Genomic DNA, 23,905 nt, shown 5'->3' on the forward strand with positions numbered 1-23,905 from the left:
AATGATGAAAAACGGCGTGCTATAGTATGCTGTACGGTAGGGGCTATAGCCCATGTTCAAAAATAATGAAAAAACGAGGTTAAATAAAATCAAAAATTCAAAAAACGATGGGCTACAACCCATGTTTTCTTTTTTTTCATACACCCATCCCCAATGCATTCTCTATGGCAATAGCACAAACTTTGGCATGCTACTAGTCCTACATACTTACACCTAGCAACCCCATTCTAGCCTACTTAGGTTCACCTTACGGTGGACATGTTTGCCTGAAAAGGAATCATTGAAATGTTTCATAGTTTTAGAAATATAGTGCTTTCAAATTTGAGACATTTAAAATGGGGCTCAATGGCAGACATTAATTGGCACATCAAAAAAGCACTTTCACCTAGAAACTCCATTCACACTTTTTATTATTCAGGTTACTGCTGGATTTGTAGTTTGGCACAGACACAAAGAAGGCAGACTACAATAATTTCTCTTAAATTATTTTAATTTGTGTACACTAAAAGTAAAATTTACACACTTAAATTCTCAAAAGAACCCGGGCATGCATGTTAACCTTTTTACAGGCTCTTCAAGTGATTCAGTTTTTTCCATAGGAATTTTCCCGTACATTTTACAGTCCATAGTTTTACTGTACACAGTCTAAAGCCACAGTGAACTATGATTACATCCATTTCATCTTTACAATGTGCAAAATCCTCCTGGGGACACAGGGCTGACAGTGGTACAACAAAAACAAATAGAAAATGAGAGCCAAAGAACAAAAAAGCACTTCGTATCAGAACAGTGTAACATTATGTAACCAAATGCATCAAAGCAGAAATTGGTCCCTTACTTTCCTTTGACGTGATTCAACCTTCAATTCTAAATCATCTTTACATGTCTCAGTGGTTTCAAACAATACATGAATCATTCTTAAACTCACTCCCACCCAAAAGAACAGTGAAGAAAAACATAATTATATATTAAACATAAACTAACCTATCAGTGTCATGGTACGTCTCCAAAAAAATCAACCAAAACTTGATTGATCCCTGTGGGAAATTAGGTAACGGTGATATTTTATCAGCATACTGGATTTTTAGATCTGACATCTGAATGATGGATGGCTACGTGTCAAAGTGGCTAGTAGTAGTATAGACAAACTTCACGGACCCTAGCCCAAATTCTGCTGCATTTGGCCAGGGTTAGCCTAGTTTTCTACCCTTCTACAAAAGTACAGTTATATTCCATTCTTATGGAAACGGCTGGACTGCACTGAAGGGTGGTTTGAGATAAAAAACAAAAGCAAACTTTAATTACGAGACAGTTAACAACAGCGCATTGTAGCCATGGGTTAAGAAATTAAGTTCAGGATAAAAATCTATGTTCTACGTAGATTAAACAAAGACAAAACAAAAACAAACTAAGGCCAACACAATAGGAAAAACATTCAGCTGGATTTAGCAGGCAGTGTGGTTTCAAGTTAATATATATATATATAAATGTATATTTTTATGCTTATATATACAGTATATATATTTATATATACACCATCCTGATTCACTTTTATTTGTCCCTCACTTATAGCATTTACCAGTGTTTAATTTCCTTCACAAAGACATGGGTACACACACTCCCACCACACAGAGAACCATAAAATAATCTTTCAAAAATTATAATAAAAACAAAAAAATCTAAATAAACAATTTGTCCCTGATTATATACACGTCATATCTCCCAAATATAAACGGGACACTTCTTCGAGGAACCTTAAATTAAACGACTCTATAAATAATGATCTCTTCCGGTAGCTATTCTGCTTTAGGAGGTCGCCGGCTAACACTTTCCCCACATACTATATATCAAGACCATTTCCATCTTAGATGGACTATGTTTAAATGCTTCAGTTGATTAAAAAAGAAAAAAGAAATTTAAAATCAGAGGGGGAGGAACACACCTTAAGCCACAACACGTAAGCAAAACACAAACAAACAAAATTAAGCCTCATTTATACTTTATACTTGCAGTCCGGTGGTTGCATGCAGTAATTAGCAGATATACAAGCTGACCACGTGCAACATTTGTGGCACGTGGTGAGGTTGCAGATCTGCTATTTACAGAGCACGACACCGGCACGCAACTCAGTATAAATGAGGCTTGAGTTTGAGAAAGTAAGAGATGGACTAGATGAGTTGAAGTACACGAGGGGTGGGGTGGGGGATAGGGAGCTATCATCAGTCTGGTGTGGGCTCTGCTGTGCAGCCCAGGGGTGTCAGCGTTGTGGGAAACATCAGAACCTTGGCCTGCATGAAGGACAGGTCCGGAAGACCCGCGATCACTTTAGACGCCTCCTCGCTCAGGTTCTCCTCTTTCCTTGGCTTCCTGGCAGTCAATGAGAGGACAAGGAGATGATGATTATCGATTGTCTTTTTCCAGCACACACCCGAAGATTGAAAAGTCATCTCTTATTGTAAATATACCAAAACAATGATGCAGAGAAGCCTCGATCTAAATGCAAAACTAAAAACAAAAAAAGGTAGAAGACACGTTAAGCAAATATCAATGGATTGGTATTTAAGATAGTCAAAGGGAAAGTGCCCTGTCTAGTAACTTCTCCTCCAAAGTGAGTGACACCCAGAGCCACAACACTAGAGCGGGAGACCATGATCTGGTACCACAAAAAATTAGAACAAACTTGGGACAATTCTCATTCTCCTACTCTGCCACCAACATGTGGAATGCTCTGACACCATCCATTAAATTATGTGCAACACTGGTTTCTTTTAAAATGGGCCTAAAACATCTATATCAGGATACCAAAAAGGTATCCTGATATAAATGTAAATTCACTGCCACAATTTTCCCCTTTATACATGTCTTCGCTGTCCGGCAGAAACCAGCTAACTAAATTTTAATTTTTTTTAAATTCATAAATCAATGCTATTGAACACTGTCTGTGTGTTGGTTAAAATAGATAGATCTTTATTTGTCATTGCAACATGTACAACGAAATTAAAAGTGCCAACCAATCAGTGCATCATATCACAAAACAACATACTGTACAATCTAAAACAAAAACACACATGACTTCTTGTTATTGCACAACCCCAGCAGCACTAATGCACAAACATGTAATTTCAGCTGTTATCGCACAACAAACCCTTATTGTACTTAAGATAGCAGAGAAACTAAAAAGTGTCGCAGCAACAGAATAAAAGCATTTAAAAGTGCTTCTGACAAAACTCCATTGGACCCTCAAACTGTCCCTCTTTCATGCAAGTGATTGACAATATATAAAGTCACAATACCAAATTGGATGAGGAAGTATTGCTTTTATTTTCTGCCCGACAACAGATATATACATTGTTTTATTTGTTGATGTGTAAATATTATTTTATGCTATGTTGATGAATTGAATAAATACAATGGAAACAAGTCCCACTCCCCAGTACCTTTTTGTGTTATCCTTTTAGCCTTAATGTCTTACTGTACCATGTGCTGTTCACATTCCTGACTAATTCAATGAATGACACGACATGGGACCAGACCTGCTGAAAGACAGTCGTGACACGCTTTGATCTCACGGTGACGCAATCACGTGGTTCATGCATCATGAAAGCTCTATTATGAGGATTCAATGTTTGGAACTATAGCCAAAATGTGAGCTGTCTTGTTAATATTTCTGGAGCAACGGATTGCTGTGTTGCAAATCTCCTGTCCTTTGATAATGGAAGGTCCAGTTTACTCTATTCTAACTAAGGGAAATAAGAACGGAAGCAATGAAATACCTTTCCTCTTGCTGCTATCTTCCTACTGCTTAGATAGTTCCAGGTCCTTTAACTCTACTAGGAACCTTCCTAAGTAAAAAGGACTATTCAAATCCACCCAAAGTCATCAGTATAGTGGGGTTTGAAAGCAGCTCCCCCTAGTGTTCAAAAGGACATTTGCTCACTGACTTTCTCAGGTTCTTCTAACCATCAGTTGGTATGTTACAATATAAGCCATGATAGGCGATCATTCAATTTGGAGGCAAAGCATAATTTGATGTTCGGGGGAGTTATTGGATTCCATTTCAGTACTGTATGTAAGAGACTTGCTTGATAAAGGTAAGTGAACACTATATTTAGTTATAGCTTTCCGTCATTCCCCTGACCTGGTGGATGTGCTGGTCTTCTCCATAGTGGACATCAAGCGGGCGAAGGCATCTGCCACTCGACTGGAGGATCCACTGGGGTCCAGCTTGGCGGTGGTCAACTCATATAGCTCTGGGTCCACACCTTGGGAGAAACCAAACACACACACACACACACACACACACACACACACACACACACACACACACACTTAGTGAAATTGATTTAGGATCAGCAGCCATACACAATCGCAGTCTTAACATTGCAAAGATATATTTCACATCTGATTGGGGTTTTGTATTTTCAGACCAGGAATTATTTTTTGTAGGGAGTCAGATGATGAGAGTATTTTAAATGAGTAGGAAAGTTTTGGGGGAAAAAAACAAGAAGGAAGAGCTAGGAGGCACGGAGATGAACACAGTGCTGGTGCTTCCGTTCCTCCTGCTGACCTGGTATGGAGGGAGTGCTGGTAGAGCCAGAGTCCTCTACAGGGCCAAAGAAATCCAGGTTTAACAGAGAGGAGCCGCCACTTGCTGCACAGCCAACAGGAGTGAGCAGGTTAAGAGAACAGCAGAGACAAAGAGAAGAGCAGAGAAGAGACCAACGAGAGAGACATGCAGCTCAGTCAGAGAAGAGTTAACTAACCTAGAGTGTTAATCAGGTACAGAAATTTAGACTAAACATCTATAGCTTGATGGAAATATGCTTGGATGGCACTTGAGATATCAGAAGGTATCAAACTTTTAAATGAAAAAAGAATGAACTGATTTGACAATAATTATTATAATTGATTAAGGCTAATAATAATAATAATATAACTGGGGGTCCATGACAATTTTTGAGAACCACTGACATATGCTATTAATTTGTTGGATCAGACACAACTCCATTTCATAGATTAATGATGTAATTGAATACCGTCATGTCCTCCCTTGTCACACGCCTTGTCACAAGACTGGTATAAATTGCAGTCAACACCCTGAGCGGCATAAACAGAGTTCTCCGTCCTATCAAATAGTTCAGGACGGAGACTTATCGATATCAAAACCGATCGCATCGCTCCACAGGCTTGGAGCATGTAATTTCCGGTTGGGACGTCATCCAAAATGTCCCCCCCCATTTTAGCGGATCAGATCGGAAATCTTAAAACGTGAATAACTCTTGATCTAAATCATTCCGTCCAATTCTAATCAAAGATTATGTTTTAATCATACCTCCCGTTGTTGTCGATCGCCTCGGGGGTGTTTTTTTACATCTAGCTACTTCAGCTACATCCGGGATAGCACCTGGTGCGTCACTAAATGTGCTCCGTTGCTGCAAATCGCTGATTGAATGGTCCTAAATACCCCCAGGCGTTCGTGGTGTTAAGAGCTGGCATTGCTACAGTAGACTTTTTTTCTGAACATATTTTTTTGATAATTAAATGAATTAAAAAAATGTGTGAAAAAACTGCCAAATGTATTATTATATAAAATGTGACAGATTCTGCCTAGAATGAAGGTATAATTATACGTCTTTGGTTTAACACTGAGTCATGTTAATTCTCTTAGGCTTTTTTAATGTTCCCCTCGCCTAATGTTTCGTGTAATTGTACATCTATTTTAAACTGAGGTTATGATTTAAGGCAAATAGTTTAGTTTCACTCTGTGTGGCACATTAACATCAGTCAACAGCCAAACGTGCCTGTGGCTGGCAGCTGGCAGGTTTGGCAGTAATAACATCTAGTGCTGCTGCCTCGTAAAACACGGAGAAAGCGTTACGGCTGTCAGGTTTGGCAGCAATGAGCATCTAAAACTCAGTGCCTTATCCACACTTTTCCTGGGCTGTGTGTGCTCCAGTTCCTGTTGATTTCATTGATCATCTGACCAGTTCCATTGACTTTCATTGGATCAAATCGACAGGAACTGGAGCACACACAGCCCAGGAAAAGTGTGGATACAAAATGGAAAAAGCGGATGCCGAATTTCTGCAACTGACAATCTTCGGCAATGGGCCCTGATTAACCTCTCCAAGAGACAATAGCAAGTTCAACATGGTGACAGGCAAGGGTTGTTGGTGCTTGGTGAGTGGCGGTGAAGCATGAAGCAGAAACAACAGGTCATGAATAGGAAGTGAGAAGGATTGTGTCAGTGGTGTCCAGAGGAAAGCAGACAGAAGTGGTTAGAGAGGTGGGGGCTGGGGGGGAGGGAGGGTGGACCTACCGTCCAGAGGGTTCGTAAGGCCACTGCTGCTCCAGTCAAACTGGACGGGTGGGAGAGTCTCCTGCTACAGCAGCCATGCAGTAACCAGCGGCAGACATCCACCAGCATACAAGGTGGGGGGAGGAGGAGGAAGAGCATGTCAACACACCAATTAGTCAGACCTATTATTACACATATAATAGAGCCCAGAGTCTAACCCAGAGATTGGGGTTCAACGCAGCCAACTGCTCACACTGGCTGGTGCCATCACAGAATCCAACAGCAATTTACACTATTTCAAATGGCAACTACATTCTTAGACTACTAGAGCACAGACAGCAAATGATGGGGGGGGGGGGGGGGGGGTTACCTTTCTTAAAGTGAGACACAGTGAACTAATTTATCTGCCACAAACTCAATTGCTGGCCTGCACATTATAAATTTGCAGTTTCGGTTTTGTAACCTCTAAAATAAACAAGCCCTGTCATTTGATATTATAACATAAAAAATACAGTAAAAGCCAGTGTTGCAATTTATTTATTTTGTTGACAAATATACAGATTATGACGGTAACAAGATTTGTTACATTCTATCATGTTGGCATTGTGGTTGCTTTTAATGTTAGTGAGATAAGAATGAAGTTGATTATCTCTGCCAGAGCAAAGGCCCTGGGAGGGGAGTAGGTTTTAGCCCCAATCTGTGTGTTTGACAGTCCGGGCCTAATCTTGAAAACCCACTTGACTGATCAGCTCCAAGTACAATGTTGTGTTTTTCCACGTTTTATATATTTTCGAATATTTTACTGAACGCAGCAGATCGAGTTGTTTTGGGTGGAGATTGAGGACCATGAGTCGGTTACCCACCTGGGCAGTGTCGGGCGGACAAGAGCTTTTGGCTGGCCCCACTGGAGGCGTTTGTGCTATGGAGGTGATCATCTCCGCTGCAGAGATGGGCTTCACTGGCTCTTTGGTAGGTTCCAACATGCCCTTCCGTAAAATGACAAATAAATAATAAGGTACAGTACATAGACAATATACATGCATAGGTTATGGTTTCCATGCCATATTCTTAATTTAAGTTATATCTAATATTAATCATTGATATACCCAAGAAGTCAGTACACAATAAAATGCTCAGTGTTTATCCATTTGTACATTTGAGGGCATAAAAATGTAACCAAATGATGGACCCTGTGTATACTCTCAGTAACGCTCAGGATTGTTTTACACTACAGTGTTGTTCATTAATCAGTGTCTGGGTTGTCATGATTTAAAGTGAAGGAGAGCTGAACTCACCAGGCTGGCAGCATACATGGGGACGATCATTGCCTGCTTCTTCTGCCCTGTGAACAACTGTGTGTGTGTGTGTGTGTGTGTGTGTGTGTGTGTGTGTGTGTGTGTGTGTGTGTGTGTGTGTGTGTGTGTGTGTGTGTGTGTGTGTGTGTGTGTGTGCGCGTGCGTGCGGAGACAGGGGATAAACAGCAGGTTACAACCCTTTATGCCTGTTGAAATTCTTCCTACAGCCTTCATAAACATTTCATAACTTCATGAACATTTGTATACGTTATTGGCTCCTCCAATGCAGTATAATACAAAAAAAAGCACTGTGAATAATTTTCCAATGAGCTTGAGGCTCAGAATGGTCAGAATCATTTAAGCTGCTAAAGTTCTGAACACCTTTCATTCAAATCGGACCCCAAATGAAGGTGGTAGAGCATCGACGAGAAAACGCTGAGACGGACAGATGAAGGACAATACAATACGACCCGTTAAGGTTAAGGATAAATGAAAACAGTTCCATTCATCCTCTTGCTTTTTTGTTTAGTTTTTACACAAAAATAACTGCAAATGCCAACTGCTCCAATGTGTGGCTTTGTCTGTAGGTGTTTTAAAGTAACTTTAAAGGCAGATTTTGCCAGCTTAATCCTCCTCAGTCTCATATTGAACCATGTATAAACTGTTTGTACTGATTGTTTGGTAGATCATCAAATAGTTAATGTCAGCCTGAGGATGTCAAGCAGGCTGTGCAGGCATATTGTCGCTGGGCAGTGGGCACTATGTTTTTTTTATCTCCAGAATAGGTCATACCAATCTTGCATAATTGATGAGATGTGGACAGTTCTACTGCTGCATCAATACACTGTCTGCTCCACAAGGTCACTGGAAGAGCTATCATACTTCTACTCGCTTCCCTCCCCCCCTTTTTTGAGCGGTGCTAGCCGCTCCAACATGTGACTTTGTGTATCTGGGAGGGTGTCTATTAGTTGGTAGGTAGCAGCACGGTTACTGTGCAGTGAAAGAAAAAACAAAAACAGAAATGAAAACTCTGCTGGCTTATGCCGTTTTTGGGAACGACGTTTTAATCTCGGATGTTTGATTTGCGGCTCATTTCTCTAAACGATATGATCCTCACTTCCTGATTCTCAGTGAAACGGCTTTGCCTATTAAATGACTGGATGGCGGGACTCTGAGCTACCACCAGATGGCGCTGTTGGCGGTATGAGTTAAACAATGAAGGGTAGGATGGAGGTACACAGATGAAAACTAAATAACTTACAATGTTCCGGATGTCGATGCCCAGGGAGCAGAGTAATGTCTTGTTGCTATGGGAACCACCCCACTGATGTCGGAGCCCGAACGCCCCATGGATGTCCAGAAGTTGCCTCCAAACATCCCCCTGCAATGCCCTGGATAGGGATGGGAGGATAATCGTTAGAATCATGATGAAAAAAGAAATACGCTCACAATAATCACATCGCGGAAATTTTAATTTATAGTGCAATTGTCCTCCCGTCACACACACACACTAGGATGAATTAGCTTTTGTTGAACTGCAAATTCAGTACCATTTCAACAGACTTGTAAAAAGTGCATTTTTGTTTGCTCATTCACTGCCAGAGTAAATACATAATTCAGCACCTTTTTCTCTGTGCTTTTATTTATAATTTTGACCCTCTGTTCTCTAGTTAGTCTAGTAGTTATTGTCCTTTGAAAATAGCATGTCTGGCAAAAACATGTGCCAAAGAAAAGAAAATGCAGAGTGCATAATTAATTAGGGATGCTGGGATTTCAAGTAGTAGACAAAGGTGTCATTTTAAGTTTTAACATTTAAGCATATTTAAATATTGCAACAATATCGTAAATTTCAATAACTTTTTGCACAATAAATTTCATATCGTCCCATCCCTAGCCCTGGGATCAGGCCCGGCGCCACTGGGGGGCAAAGGGGGTGTTTGCACCCCTAAATCAACCTCTTTGCCCCCTTAGATCAAATAGTTACAGACAAAACAATGGTACATTTCCAGGCATTGAAAGGAAGGAAGCCAACGAAATCGTGCGCCTCCGCCCTCTATAGATATGCAAATGTGGCGCATTGTCTTCATGTCCAATACGTGCCCCCGATTGCCCCCTCTGTCATTTCATCCTGGCGCCGGGCCTGCCTGGGATACGTGTCAAACTGCTCATTAGACTGTAAAAAATAAACTCATCTTATTTTTCACTATAACCAAAAAAATCATGCGCACACGCACTTTAAAGTTTATTGCTTCTCTATGAGAAGACATTTTTGTAATGTTTTTTTTGTTCTCATCCCCACCCCACCCCAAATGGGACAGAAAAACAAAGACAATACAAAGAAAGCAAAATTGAGTAAGTAAACAAATAATGAAACGACAGTAATGACTAATGTTTTTTTATAGTAATGTTATGTTATCAATGAGTGTTAATGCTTTGCCAATTATTTGGGGGCCCACTTGCAATATCCTCATGGCCCACAGGTTGAGAATGGCTTGGATAGAGCGTCCAGCCGACAGCCAAATGCTGGTGATGCAGGATGGTTGAATGGTGGCCCGTTTCCTGCCCAAATGGTTGTACTTAGAGAAGACAAACCGTTAAATATAGCCGCATTTGGCAGCTCGCAATTTCCCCATTCCTCGTTCAACGAAGTGATTAATGTTTAATTGGGACAGGATTCTTGTTTTTCCCGTGACCACACAGCTGCTGGACCACTGTTGGTCGGTCAATCTGTCTGTCTGAAATGTTTGAATGCCAACCATACCGAGAGCTTGTCAGAGTTTATCATGGATTATGTGTGTGTTTTGTTTTGTGGGCAGTTTTTATTTTTTTTGTTTTGCTTAGTTAGATCAGATAGTAGAGACAGGAAACTGAGGACAGAGACGGGGGAATGGACATGCAACACAGCTCTCCCGCTGGATAATGCCATCATGTTGACGACATAATATCATTAGCAGCTACCAGTTATAGAGCAGTGGTTTTCAACCTATTCAGGCCGTAAACCCCCAAAATAATCATATCTGGACTGAACATATTTCTCCTGGAACAATGAAGCAATGAGGTGGTGAAAAAGACCAGGTTGACTGACTCACCACCTGCTTGGGGAGCATCGCTCCTCCTCTTGTTGCCCTGGGTGTGAGCTCCCCTCTGAGGGCTCCAGCAGGGCCTTGAGGGGAGTCACGTCTTCCCCCACGTGGAGAACCGGAGTTTCTGGAAAGCTACTCTGAAACAACCTCTCCAGACGGCCCGACAGCAACGCCTAGCAACACAGAACGGTTAATTTATGTCTAGGAACATGGCCCAAGGTTGTATGTTATACAAATGGATATTTAGTATGTATTAGGTTTAGGTTAGACTTCTAAAGCAGATCAGGATGTTTTGCATTTAGCATAATTTCCTGTTCCTCCCAAACGGAATCTATCCTCACAAGCTTATAACCCTATACACAAGCATTAAGCTGAAAAACATCCAAACAAAAGCGGTTGAAAAACGGTTTCCAAGTTGTAAACAGTTCTTTGTTAACACGACAGATTGCAATACAAGCTTCAATCATTTATGGCCTGAGGAAATCTCCCCGACAACTTATTTTTACGATAATCTTGACAATCGGATGCAAATGATCCCACACACTTATGTGTTGTCAAAACATGTTTCAAAACAGTAACCACTTCCCTAGTCTCTCTTCATTACAATACTGCTTTTCTTCTTGGCAATACTGCATTTCTTCTTGGCAATGCCTGCATTGACTGGCAGGCAACTAACCGGGGAACGTAGGAATGAGGAACCTTGTCCTGACTATACAATGAATAAACTAATAATAATAAACGTAATAACTAATGTGCATAGTCTCCATTGAAGTTGTTAACGGGTTGTACAGTGGCTGCACACTCAGGGTTAGTTTAATTCTGAGATTTGTCCGTTTTAAAAGAGGAATGTACTGTGTATTAGGGATCTATGTTACGAGTAGAATGCCTCTCTCCAGGTCACATTCCTGAGGGGAGGGCAGGTTATGAGGTCTCTGTGCTTAAGACTATTCATCACTTGTGTGGGTTAGAATAATGCTACCTCTATGTGCATTCATAGTGCAACAATAATGGCATGTAACTTAAGTTTTTCACAGTAGATGTACTTTACATCCTTGTGACAAATAAATCCATTTCAGGAATTTCTTGATGCCCGTCTTGAAATAATAGGTCTAAATCTCATTCTCAATGGGGTTTTCTTTCCTGCTTAAATTAAGGCTAAATAGATTGAAATGTCAATGTTCGCTTCCGAACAAAATTACCTCTCATTACAACAACAGATTAATACCACATGACATGACCACATGATGTTGTATATGTCCACATAGTTCCCTGGACTCAAAGAAAAGACTGGTTATGACATTGTGTATTACAGCAAAACACTTACTGAATGACTCTCTCTCCTGCTGGTTTGTTTGTTGAAGGCAGGAGTGGCTGTCACACTCTGTTGCCACTCCTCCTCTTTGTTTTCCAGGGGTGCAGCGGCACTCTGCTCCTCGTTGAACACCGCCCAGGACTCCTGCTCTCCTCCCTCACTCGGGTCAGGTTCATCAAAGGCGCTCCAACCTGCATCTGCCCCAGAGTCTCCTACGCCATCAGGAGCCGTGGTAAAATTCCCAAAACTGTCGCTGCACGGGAAATCCGCAAACGTGCTCCCGTCCTCTGCCTCCTCGGAATGAAATTTGGGGGTGTCAAAATCACCAAAGTCATCATGCCCCTCTTCATCTGCCATTTCTTCCACAGGTTCATGGGTATTATTTATCCTGTCATTTTCCTCCTGTGGCTCCAGCTGGTCAAAATCTGCAAACCCCTGGCTGCTGAAGGAGGCTGCATCTCCGAAGTCACCAAAGTCTTCGTCGTCGTCTTCTCCCAGCTGGCTGTGGTCGGCCGGTGTGGCGTTGTCCTCTGGTAGGGGAGGAGACGGCACAGAGCCCGTGGTACTCATGTCCCCATACTCCTCCAGGGCGTCCGTCGACAGCGGCCTGCCAAAAGATGTCTCCGTCTCAGTTTCCGTCTCGTTACCGGACCCCTTCCCGTCCAGCTGCCCCCCCTCACTATCCTCAGCAGGCTCAGTTTCCGTCTCGTTACCGGACCCCTTTCCGTCCAGCTGCCCCCCCTCACTATCCTCAGCAGGCTCAGGCAAGAGGCCGGTTTCACCACCGCATGCTGCTTCCTGGAAATCGTCCCCGTCAACCCCATTGAGAGCGACTGGTTCCTTAGTGCAAACTGCCTCCGAAGTGGCTTGCTCGTGTGCAAAGGCTATGTCCCTTTGTTTAGAGTCAGCATCTGCATGAGAGCCCCTATCCCCATTACTTGGGTCATCTGGGGCCACAGCAGAGAAAGATATGGAATCAGAGCCGACCATATTAGATCCGGTTCCGTTTGTGTCCCTGACATTGTCCTCTAAAGTCATTCCCTGTTCTATATTTGAGTGCTCCTGGCAGACATCTTCCTCTAGCCTGGGATTGTTCACGTTCCCGCTTATGTCTGCTGCCTGAACGTGGTGTCTTTCAGCACCTGGGAAAGCGGCAAAGTCTGCAAAATTGTCCTCCGGGCTGCTGGGAGGGAGGGCATCAATATCCTCTGTGGAGTTTCCTTTTTTATGAGAGTGAACAAACTTCTGCAAGGGAGGGCTTCCCTGAACTTCAAGCGTTGCAAATCCATTCGTTAGAACCTCAGCGCCTGTGCCGTTGCAGTCGACAATCTCGACGCTGGCTTGGCCGCTCTCGCTTAAATCCGTGGTGTTGGAAAGGACTTTTTTTGTTTCGTTGCCGACAGTTCTATCTGAGGGACTGTGAGTCTGACAGACTCCTCCTGGCACTAAGCCATTGAGCTTCGAGAGATCGCTCGTCCCATTTGCAGAGGCGAGGCTGGAACGTCCCACCATGCCTCTGTTGCCGAGGAGTTCAGGTGGAGAGGTGGCGGCCAGGCTTTGGGACTGGGTGAAGGAGGTGGGGGTATCAAACTCGGTGAAGCTGATGCTGTTGGGGACGCCGGTAGAGAAGCCTCCAAAGTCTCCAAACTCGTCTTCCTCTTCCTCCGCGCCATCCTCCATGGGCGGCGGAGAAGACGAGTACATGCGGATCACATCTGGCTCCATGGTTCTCAGGCACACACGACGAGTCCTTCAGCTTACACCTGGGAAGAAACATAGACATTGTTAATATTTCATTATGTTTCACTTGTATTTATCATGTACTCGTCTGGTATTAAGTGAATTATAATTTTTGCTCACTAACCAGAAGGGCAGTTCTCAATAGTGCTCCAGAGCCTATTAGCTCGGTCTGATGTGTTGCTACGACACTATGACCTTGCCACAAATTAAGTTACCAAAGCACTCTCGAGCAAAACAGGACAAATTGTCGTCAAGTTGACACTAATTAAGTGGTACTGGCATTCGAAGAGTAACTGTGATGTAGAAAAATAACTTCTACGCATGAACACACAATTGATTTTACAAACTCAAACTCAAAGTCAAAGACTAACCACATGGCTTGAGCTCTGCACTGTGCATTGATCATGGGAGGCACATTTATGACCCCCTATGTTGATAGCCATTTGGAGGTCAAGGTGATATATGTAGTCATAAATACTGTATATTCACAGTGATAGAACTTACATTACACTTATATTTACAGCCTCCCTGTGCCCTACATTATGTTAACTCAGTCACGAACCTTTTTCCTTAGAGCCCCATCCCCCTTCTTAAATATGACAAAAGCTGAGACCCCTGTGTGCGCAAACACTTTTCATATGACAAATAGCTAATCTACAAGCTTACGTGTTGTAGATAGGCTATTTTAATAAACATTTTGAATTTATTTTTGACAATACCATGAAAAACTACCATGTTGGACTACCAGTAATAGGTAGGTACCTTCAAATTATAAAAATGGCCTCGCAAGTCCTCCATGATACTATTTCCGCTCCACTTTTACCTGTACGTTTCCAGGGTTGCATGCTGCAGTACAAACACATGAATTCCCCCATGGGGATAAATAAAGGTCTCTATAACATCTTACCTCTCAATTTTCAGTCAATCTGTTTGCATTTGTTCCTGCTCAAAAACATTACAACACTGACAGAAAAATATTAAAAACAAGAGTTCCGACTTCTAAAAAAGCTGTATGTAAAATGTGTCACCTACACGTTTGTCACATTTTCATGCTGTTTTACACTAGCCTTGTTTGTTCTTAACGGTAGCATACAGCTCATAGTGGTCTACCCTCCCACCTCTCCACAAAACCAACATCACTGATGACCTCAACCTTCAAAGCCCCGAAGTGTGAGAGTGTGTGTGTGTGTGTGTGTGTGTGTGTGTGTGTGTGTGTGTGTGTGTGTGTGTGTGTGTGTCAAAGGGGGTGACAGGTAGTGCCATGTTGTATTTAATGACTTAAATGCTGGCATGACATTTCAAAGAACAATAAACTAACGTGGTCAAGCCAGCAACATCAGTTGAGCTGTCAAACAGGTTCTCGTTAACTTAACTTGGCAAAAGAAACGTTCTACTGCAGGCACGTTCGATGACTTTAAGCCAACTATCAAGTTAGTCAACTTTCCCATGGTTTCTCTCTTACCAAACGTTACTGAATGAACCAAGCTGGAAAAGCTAACAAACCAACCAGCTATCAGCATTACGTGTCAGTCAGTACGAACATAGATAACTTAGATAAGCCATCAAAACCAGATAACATTAACTTGACGTGTAAATAATAAGGCAAGACGTCATCTCACTAGAACAAGAAAAATAAAAAAAAATCTCTGGCTTGCTTCGCAGAGATAGGGGTGGCAACGTTAGCTTCATTATCCTAGCTTGTGCTAGCTGCATGACTTGTTGCCATACATCCAAATGCGTTAGCCTAGTGTCACTTACTAAAGTTAATGGCAGTAAACGCCGACAGCAATGCACAGCCACCTCAAATACATCAGTCGCCACTGCGAAGACGGAGACGACCAGAAAGTGACCTGAGAGCTGTCCTTGTTTGCTAACTACGCAGCTAGCTAGGCTATCACTGACAACAACAAGCATCATTCCCCTATGTGGATAACATGGAGCTATAGCTGCTAGGCTAGCTTATCCAACACATCCGGGTTGGTTGACAGTATAACCATTTACAAAACAAACGTTTGGTGCTAACCGTAGGGTCCTGGCCGCTGGTTTCCATGACTCAGATGACGTGAGAACGTCCCATGTTGTGTTGAAAAAAAGCCAACAATATGGCTCGTAAAACACAAACAGCCGGTTGATGATCTTCTTACTTTGGCCCCTTCTCCCCTGCCACTGCCAGTGCCAGTGAGTCCAGAATGCTACTACCCAGCATGCACTGCAAAGAGAGAGAGGACTGTGGTATGGCTGCTTTGCACTGAAACTATGTAGGCCTAATGATGGAATGTGACTGTATTAATTAATAATATATCCTACCAGATCCTACAGGTCCAGATATAATGGGGATATGGCAAAACAAGACAAGAGTAACCAGAGGTGTGCATATAGTTTGGGCAGTGTGTTGCTCATAATAACCAGTTGACCTCAGTGTCCTAAAAAGAAAATGCAACCAGTCTCCTCCTCATGAATAATTCAGAATGTATTAATATTATGAATACACTGGGCAATTTTAATATACCGGTAGTATAGTTAAACTTATTGAAATGTGACCTCCAAATTGTACCTTACCTTGCACCTTCAGAAATGTAGTTTATAGAAAATTGATTTATTATATAAAGTTGCGTCGCCTTATGTTGTGATTTGACAATGTTGATATTGTCTTTGTGGACAACAGCAATCAATCATAAATTGCTACGTATAGTTCAACTATTATCTTAACTATCTTGCTTAATATTTGATATCAAATGTAATTCTCGCCACCTGGATCAGAAAATATAAGATAACTTGGCTAAATAAAACTTTATTACACTTTTATTATGTTGAACCACCTGCCATGGCAGCCATAAGTTATTCCTGTACACTTAAATGCAAAACATGAAAGAATATTTAAATAGGCTAGATAAAAACACTTTTTTTTAATCTGCACACTTTCTTGAGCTTGTGTAACTTCAACGTTTTTATTCAAATAACCTCAATCTAATATTTTAATATTGGGAATATAATTTGGGAATATTTGAAATATTATGTCCCGTCGGTATAATTCCTATATTAATATTTAAATATTAGACCAATGTCATAATCACCCTAATATGGCTATGACATCCCAGTGAATCCAGGAAACAACACTGATGATTTGTCCAAGTTTGTGCATCAGTATGTTTTATTAACTGGAATACTCTGGGAGTGGAACCAGGAACAGACAAAGAGTGTTTTGACATCATCTGGAAAGACAGATGACCGGAGAGACAGCAACCCAGGGTGGACAGTGTTGGCAACTTGGCAGCCCAAACTATACACAATCCACAGAAGTCACTTCTGGTAAGACGCAGGAGGAACCACAGTTCCCAGAGCCTCCTAGTGATGCCAACAGTCACCCGCTGACCACTGCTAACAACTCAACTGCCACCCTAAACCCACAGTGGGGGCAGTAGCATGCCACTTGGACACAGGCGGGGGGCTGATCAGCCTTGTTCGGGTTGCCTGGAGGAGGGTGTCTGTTGCAAGACCCAAACACCCAGTGACTCCATGCAGGAAACAACACTGATGATGTCTCCACGTTTGTGCATCGGATGTTTTATTAACTCAATACTGAAACTTAGAAATACTCTGTATTGTAAAGGTAAAGGTTGCCTCCGAGATGTAGGAGTAGAAGTACTGGAAACTGGAAATACAGTACTCAATAAGTACTGTAAATAATGAAGTACACAATGCTGTACTTAAGTAAAAGTACTTGAATAAATGTACTTTCTACCACTGGTACTGCATAACCAGAAGAGCATGCATTCCCAACAGGCATTGTTCCCAACATCTGCCTAATGTATCAAAATGACAATGACACAAATTATAATTCATGAAGAATTGGTCTTTTATTTAAAAAAATCACACCCGTGTGAAGTGAGGGGCGCTCTTATCATCTTACAAAGATTAGGTGATGTAATGATGATGTAAAACAAACAATGTCAAAACAAACATTAAATTCTCTTTATTGTTAATGGGATTTAATGGTTGTGTTAGGGACAAATCAAACAAATGAATTTGTCTTCATTGTCAATGGCGTTTTTTTAAACAGACATTGAACTAAAAACAAACATTCTATAATTATACTGTAGCTTGACATTCAGTGCACTCATCATGATCCTGGATATTTGTTGTTTGCAACCTTCACATGTAATTCAAAATCTTGTCACACCACGCTTCAACTTGGAAGTCTTTTCCATTGTGCACAAGCACATTATCAGACACAAGTGTGGTCTGTGCACTCTCATCCATATGCAAAGTCACAACCTTTTTGTTGAAGTCTTGTGCTGAATACTGAATTGGCATCTTCTCAGAAGATTTGCTGAATCTATGGAGTCCTTTATTTTAACCCAGTTTTGTAATCCTCATACTGCCATTAATCCATAGTGTATCGATGTCTTTGAGCAACAGCACTCTGTGGTCAAAGTGGAAGAGCTGCTCTCCATCTACAAAAACTTTGAGGCGGCTTTGTTGACATTGAATCTCAATCTGGCAAAGAGACAAGAAATAACATTTTAGTCCGGCGAGTTGAATCATCAATCTGTCAATAGAACAATGACCAACATAGTCTTAACAACTTTAACATTCTACTCTGTTTTTACATATAAGAATGACTGGGTTTTCATCAATATGGTGATCCATACAGTATTTACATACCATACCATACATATGGTATGGTATGTTAGGACTCAAAATAACTCTGAGAAAAGGTAACATTTATAGGCTATAGAAGAACAATATGTGAACTTGTATACTCACTCACTCAAACCCATGGGCAATGTAAAAATTGGGTCCCAGTTCAAAACCAGATGGCATTTTCAACACATTTAAAACAAATTAATTTCCAATATCAACAAATTGATGCAAAAAACTAATTGCATTTTTGTTTTTATAATTGACTAAATCTATCTTTTACTTCATTGTGCAAAAACAGTAGATCTATAAGTTCCTGTCGTGCCACGATGCAAAGCTGTGAACTTCATTTTGAGCTCCCCTTCCACCAAAAGTATTATTTTACTAATATATTCTTTATGTAATAAATTAAATCAATTAGTTTGACTAGTCCTTACCCGTTCTGAATATATGAACAGCAAATCATGTTCAGTGTGCGATGTAATAGATCACATTACTGATAGGGGGGGAATTGTTTACAGATGGTCTTGGGAAGTTGGGTTGGGCACTAAAGTATAGGCTAATTAAATGCTGTAGTACAATCATAAGTACACCATTGATGTGTGATGTAAATATGGTGGTGATATTCTGCCTATAAATGGAAGTTATTGAATATTTTCAAGTTCGGTGTTGCACTTTGTAGACGGTCCCTAACCGCTCACCGTCTGCTGCTCATGGAGATATAAGCTATTAAACGGTGAACGCGGAGGTTGGCTTTTTGGGCTTTAAAGCAAGTTGTAGTTTGTTCTTTATATAATCAGGATAATAATTTGATGTTTTGTGTGATTTAGGAATGTGTCGTTGTCATTGCATCTGTCTGTATGTATTTTGTCATTGTGTTGTTCCGACGGCACGGGATCTGTCTTCTCCAAACGTCTCCATTTGGCCACCCCGAGACACCGACAGATAAGCATTCCGTTGTGATCGTGCTGTTCAGTGTGTCACGCAGCCACGCTGGGTGCGCGCAGGGCTGTAAGCTGTCGTTGTCAGTGTCCAGGCTTTGAGCGTGCATGTAGCCCATGTGTAATGCACGGCGAAGGAGGTGGTTGAGGAGGGGGCGGACAGTGTGGTGTCGAAACAGTGTGTGTGTGTGTGTGTGTGTGTGTGTGTGTGTGTGTGTGTTCACGTTAACATGCCTCCGTCCAACTGTCGGAGCTTTCAGGTGCCTGTGCCACGCAACCCGGCCGCGATGCTTCCCCAAAGAAGAAGTTATGTCGACTGACGCAAGAGTAGCTGTACTATGGGACCGAGTTGTTTTCCTCATGTGGTTCTGATGCATAGGTCTGATGCCTGCCTGGGGGCGGTGTGAAAAAGGGGAAGTGCGTTGGAGAATGCAAGGGGAATGTTGCGCCGGAAACTGTGTCCCAGTATTAATCTGTGTCCGTCCCAACATGCATTTCACTGGTGACACGTGATTTGCAGGGAGATGAGTCCCGTGGGATCGTGTGGTGATGTAAAAACAATATCTGTACAGTAAATATGACAGTTGCGTCGGTAAAATGTAGCCTAGCCGGATTCTGGGAGCGTGCAGAATAAATTCATTATTAATCTTATTGAAAAATGGCTTCGTTAAGACCTCCATATTATTATGGTCAATGCCTGTGTGAAAAGTGGGAGCGATTGGTGCAGGCAATGAGGAGATACGGTGGTGTTTCTGACATTCATTCATTCATTCAGACATTGATTGAATTATAGTATGATGATGATTAACTGTCGCACCGGGGCTGTCCCCGTCGCACCCCTATAGTTTATAATCTGTTGTGTTTTACCCTGAAAGGCTGATCTCTGATGAAGGGGAAAAAAGGAATGTCTCCCTCTTTGTTGCCCCAGGTTCCAGACACACGGGCTCTACGGAGGACCTGGCGGTCCTTGAATCTGACACAGAGCTCCAGTGCAACATCTGTGGGAGGTTCCGTTGAGGTTCCACGTCCACATGTAAGGCCAACGTAGAACCTAGGGAGGTGCAGAGCCAAGACCTGGTTGGTTAGCTTGTATACAATGCTTCTATTCAATCTGGTTTACGGCTCATGGAAACCAAGTTGAATGGAATGAACAGTTTTTTACTGTATTGTGTTTATCTAATTCTAATGCATAAATAACACCTAACCTGGCTGCCAGTGGCGTGCACAGATATTTAGAGGGGCAGGTGCTCACGTGAAAAAAGGGCACCTTGTGGAACCGGCCGGTTGCCTTAATAGTGTGAGATTTATAGATTTTGTGGCATAAATAATAAATTATAAGCTTTAAATCAAGAATTGATCAATGTGGTCCACAAACTGTACACAAACTGTACACTGTACAAAAATAAATTTAAGGGAAACTTTGACAGAAAAAGACTCGCTCACCGTACAGAAAATATAAGTAAAACTCCTTGGACTGAGACTTAAGAAAATATTTTTTATTTTATCATGCTCATAAATGCTCTGTGCTCAAAGTGCAATTAAAAAGCAAACGTTTCAGTCCTAAGACCTTTGTCAGTGCTATGATAGCACTGATTAAAAAGCAAACATTTCGGTCCAAAGACCTTCGTCAGTGCTATGATAGCACTGATTAAATAGCAAACGTTTCGGTCCTAAGACCTTCATCAGTGCTATGATAGCACTGATGAAGGTCTTAGGACCGAAACGTTTGCTTTTTAATTGCACTTTGAGCACAGAGCACTTTATGAGCATGATAAAATAAAAAAATACAAAATTCTTAAGTCTCAGTCCAAGGAGTTTTACTTATATTTTCTATACGGTGAGCGAGTCTTTTTCTGTCAAAGTTTCCCTTGTGTTTTTGAGACCACCGCTACCGTAGTCAAGTTTGGAAGAAGAAAAAGGACAAAGAAAGGCGCAACAGTTTTCTCAGTGGTTCAAAAATAAATGTGACATTTTTTTAAAGGGCACATTGCTGTCCAGAGGGCAAGGGCAGGTGGTGTCTATCTGTGCACGCCACTGCTGGCTGCCATAGAATTTCAATAATACTGCAAAATGACCACTGTTTCATTTAGAAGATTGATATGCCACTCTTCTGCACTGTGAAACCATTGGAACAAATTAGCTTCCCATGTGTGCACACTGCACTGTGATAACAATGTTACTATCCCAAGGAAGTAGACCTACTAGTCAGCCGATCATTCAATGAATTCTATTAATCCAATTTTATGGAGGTTCTGCTCATTTGAAACCATAGTGTAATTGTTAAAGTGAGACACAGACTTAGACTACAGTATGTGTGCACCAATATTATATAGTGAATCTCATTGAACTGTTTTGAAAATTAACCTCAGGTATTACATGATTTACTCAGACATGTTCAAGTTCAATGGCAGAGCACATGCATAAAAGACAGGATGGGGATAGGCTATAGAAAGAGGGTATGCACATGCATAAAGTGAATGGCAAATCAAGTGTCAAAGTGAGTTTAACGTCATTTAACATTGTTTAATAATACAATCAGATAGGACTTTTCAGTTTGGATGTATGGGCTGTCAAGGCCAGAAAGTAATTTTTGCCACTCAGTAGGGGTTCCCGCATAACTTATGATGCCATGTGCACCCTCTATACATTAGGTTTAGAACATTTAGTCACTTAAGTTCTCAGATATTTCACAATTGATATAGGCCACATAATATGTTAAGGATGAACTATTCTAACACATTATTCGGTTTATTTTACCTGTCAGGCCGAGAGTCCACTATACCCATCACCATGACCCTCTTCCCTGGGCGCATGCCACCTTGAATGTGGCCTCTGAAAGGAACCGCCTAAACACAGAGACACAGACAAGACAATCATTGATTGATTGATCGATTGATTGATTGAATACTTTATTAGACAGAAATGTTAACAGCACGAGGTACAGTCAGACATTTGGGCTAAAAGGATAACACAAAAAGTCCATGGGGACTTGTTGCCATTGTATTTCCTATATTATACAAAATAAATAATATGAATATAGAGTAGGCTATAAAAATATGATTTTACCAGTGCTGTTGTCTCTGATGCCTGATCATCAGGAAAGGGTGGGCGGTGTTTATTGTCTACTGTTTTGAGACGGGTATTGCTGCAGCCTGCAGCTTCAGTCTTGACTGTTTTGGATGGTGCACACTCTGCCCACTGTGGAAAGTCATTGTATAAAGGGAAACATCAACATTTACATTTTGATGTCTCTACTTTGTCTCTACTCTACTGGCAATACGTGGAAGATATAGCCTACAGGACATACGCACCCAAACTCAGGTCGAATGTGGTTTAAATTAAAGTAAACAATCGTCAATTATGTAGCCTAGTATTACAGTAGTTTCTTTTACACTAAATCACAGCGTGACGTCCCGTGACCATCACGTGACACATTCACCGAGTTATTTATTAATTTTATAAGCACGTCCATTGAATTAATGGGGTAAAGGTGTTTATTTGTCATCTTTATTTATAAATAAGCATTGCCTGATCAGCGTAAAGGTTTGAAACAAAAAATGCCTATATTTCGCCAATAGCTGTCAGTCAGTAAGTTGTAAATGCCAGTCTTACCTTTTTTCTTCTAACTGTAACAGTTTCCGCCATCTTGACCTGTTGGGAATGAACAAAGTTGGTCTAAATCTCCTAAAAAGCACGCCGCGGATGTTGTCCCGCACCGCAGGTGGGCGGTGATGTTTAGTTGATAGTGATAACTAACACACAGGACAGCAGGACCTGTTTGTCTGGCTTGGTTTCTTAAGTTGTCTTGATAAGTGATGACGTATAGCCTGACCAAAGCGGTAACATTGCTTTCCTTTTTGCCTCTACTTAAATCTCCCAGAGAGAACTCAAGAAGTTAGCATTTACTCTGGACTTTAGACTGAGAGTCTAAAGTCAATAATCAATGAATGAGATCATAGTAGACTTCCATTTATAGAAGTTGTCAAATCTATTGTCAAATTTGTCAGCTTAGCTAGGAAATGCAATTTTGAGTCCAACCAGTCGAGACAGCTCTTATTAACTGCAATTGTTGTTATTATTGTTTTCATAATCAAAATACTTAACCTTTATGTAAAATATGCACTAGGCTAGTGCCATTTTCTGGTTCCATTAACACAGAACCCATTCATTTTTCCCATAGAGATTTCCAGCCTGGAATCCAGCAGGATCCTGAATCGACCATAAAACATTTGATTCTGTGGAGGGAAAAAATATATATTATTTGTTTTGTGGTTTTCAATATATTTCTTTCTTCACATAATTAAATGTTTTATGGTCACGTTTCACCAGGATCCTGGATGAAATATTTTTTGGAAATCTCTATGGGAATGGGAATAATGAATGGGGTCTGGATCGAGAAAAATGGCTACCCCTGCTATGCCCTATATACATTAGTAAACAGTATAGCCTACTATAGTATACTATACTATATAGTCCTATTATAGTAATATAGTAACTATATTACTATACAGTATGTTATTAGTTCATAAAATATTGTGTAAATTTAAACTTTGAGTGAAATTATATATAGTCAAAAATCAATTTCACTGTGGTGG

General features: G+C 41.2%; 2 protein-coding genes across 4 annotated transcripts; both read right to left on the minus strand.

The window, feature by feature from the left end:
• Positions 1-483: 483 nt before the first annotated feature.
• On the minus strand, positions 484-15,894 carry aftpha (aftiphilin a). Of its 3 annotated transcripts, none has more exons than XM_083765797.1 (9): positions 15,752-15,894; positions 12,001-13,751; positions 10,686-10,849; positions 8,855-8,984; positions 7,594-7,650; positions 7,162-7,284; positions 6,320-6,383; positions 4,139-4,262; positions 484-2,367 (listed from the first exon to the last, which is right to left on the minus strand). In XM_083765797.1, exons 2-9 carry the CDS (start codon positions 13,711-13,713, stop codon positions 2,220-2,222), a joined length of 2,523 nt encoding a protein of 840 aa, XP_083621923.1. In that variant the 5' UTR covers positions 13,714-13,751; positions 15,752-15,894; the 3' UTR covers positions 484-2,219. The 3 variants fall into 3 exon arrangements, with proteins under 3 accessions (XP_083621923.1, XP_083621922.1, XP_083621921.1); XM_083765796.1 differs by having other exon boundaries at positions 6,320-6,380; positions 10,683-10,849; XM_083765795.1 differs by having other exon boundaries at positions 10,683-10,849.
• A 1,751-nt stretch (positions 15,895-17,645) lies between these two features.
• Positions 17,646-23,510, minus strand: LOC310859335 (galectin-related protein-like). Its single transcript, XM_083765810.1, has 6 exons — positions 23,415-23,510; positions 22,923-22,961; positions 22,377-22,508; positions 22,068-22,156; positions 20,178-20,361; positions 17,646-18,225 (listed from the first exon to the last, which is right to left on the minus strand). The coding sequence occupies exons 2-6, from the start codon at positions 22,953-22,955 to the stop codon at positions 18,082-18,084; spliced, it is 582 nt and encodes a 193-aa protein (XP_083621936.1). The 5' UTR covers positions 22,956-22,961; positions 23,415-23,510; the 3' UTR covers positions 17,646-18,081.
• Positions 23,511-23,905: the final 395 nt, after the last annotated feature.

The sequence above is a fragment of the Protomyctophum parallelum genome (genome assembly GCF_964188405.1).
Source record: "Protomyctophum parallelum genome assembly, chromosome: 5".
NCBI classification, from domain to species: Eukaryota; Metazoa; Chordata; class Actinopteri; order Myctophiformes; family Myctophidae; genus Protomyctophum; species Protomyctophum parallelum.

What these genes read in the sequence shown, in the direction of transcription:
- aftpha (XM_083765795.1), bottom strand. Translation starts at nt 13,713, where the DNA reads ATGGAGCCAGATGTGATCCGCATGTACTCGTCTTCTCCGCCGCCCATG. An exon ending in GCATCGACATCCGGAACATT is followed by an intron (nt 7,651 to 8,854) that starts GTAAGTTATTTA and finishes ACACACACACAG; the next exon opens with TTGTTCACAGGGCAGAAGAA. An exon ending in GTCCGCCCGACACTGCCCAG is followed by an intron (nt 6,384 to 7,161) that starts GTGGGTAACCGA and finishes TGGCTGCTGTAG; the next exon opens with CAGGAGACTCTCCCACCCGT.
- LOC310859335 (XM_083765810.1), bottom strand. Translation starts at nt 22,955, where the DNA reads ATGGCGGAAACTGTTACAGTTAGAAGAAAAAAG. An exon ending in TTACAGTTAGAAGAAAAAAG is followed by an intron (nt 22,509 to 22,922) that starts GTAAGACTGGCA and finishes GACTTTCCACAG; the next exon opens with TGGGCAGAGTGTGCACCATC. An exon ending in GTGGACTCTCGGCCTGACAG is followed by an intron (nt 20,362 to 22,067) that starts GTAAAATAAACC and finishes GCACCTCCCTAG; the next exon opens with GTTCTACGTTGGCCTTACAT.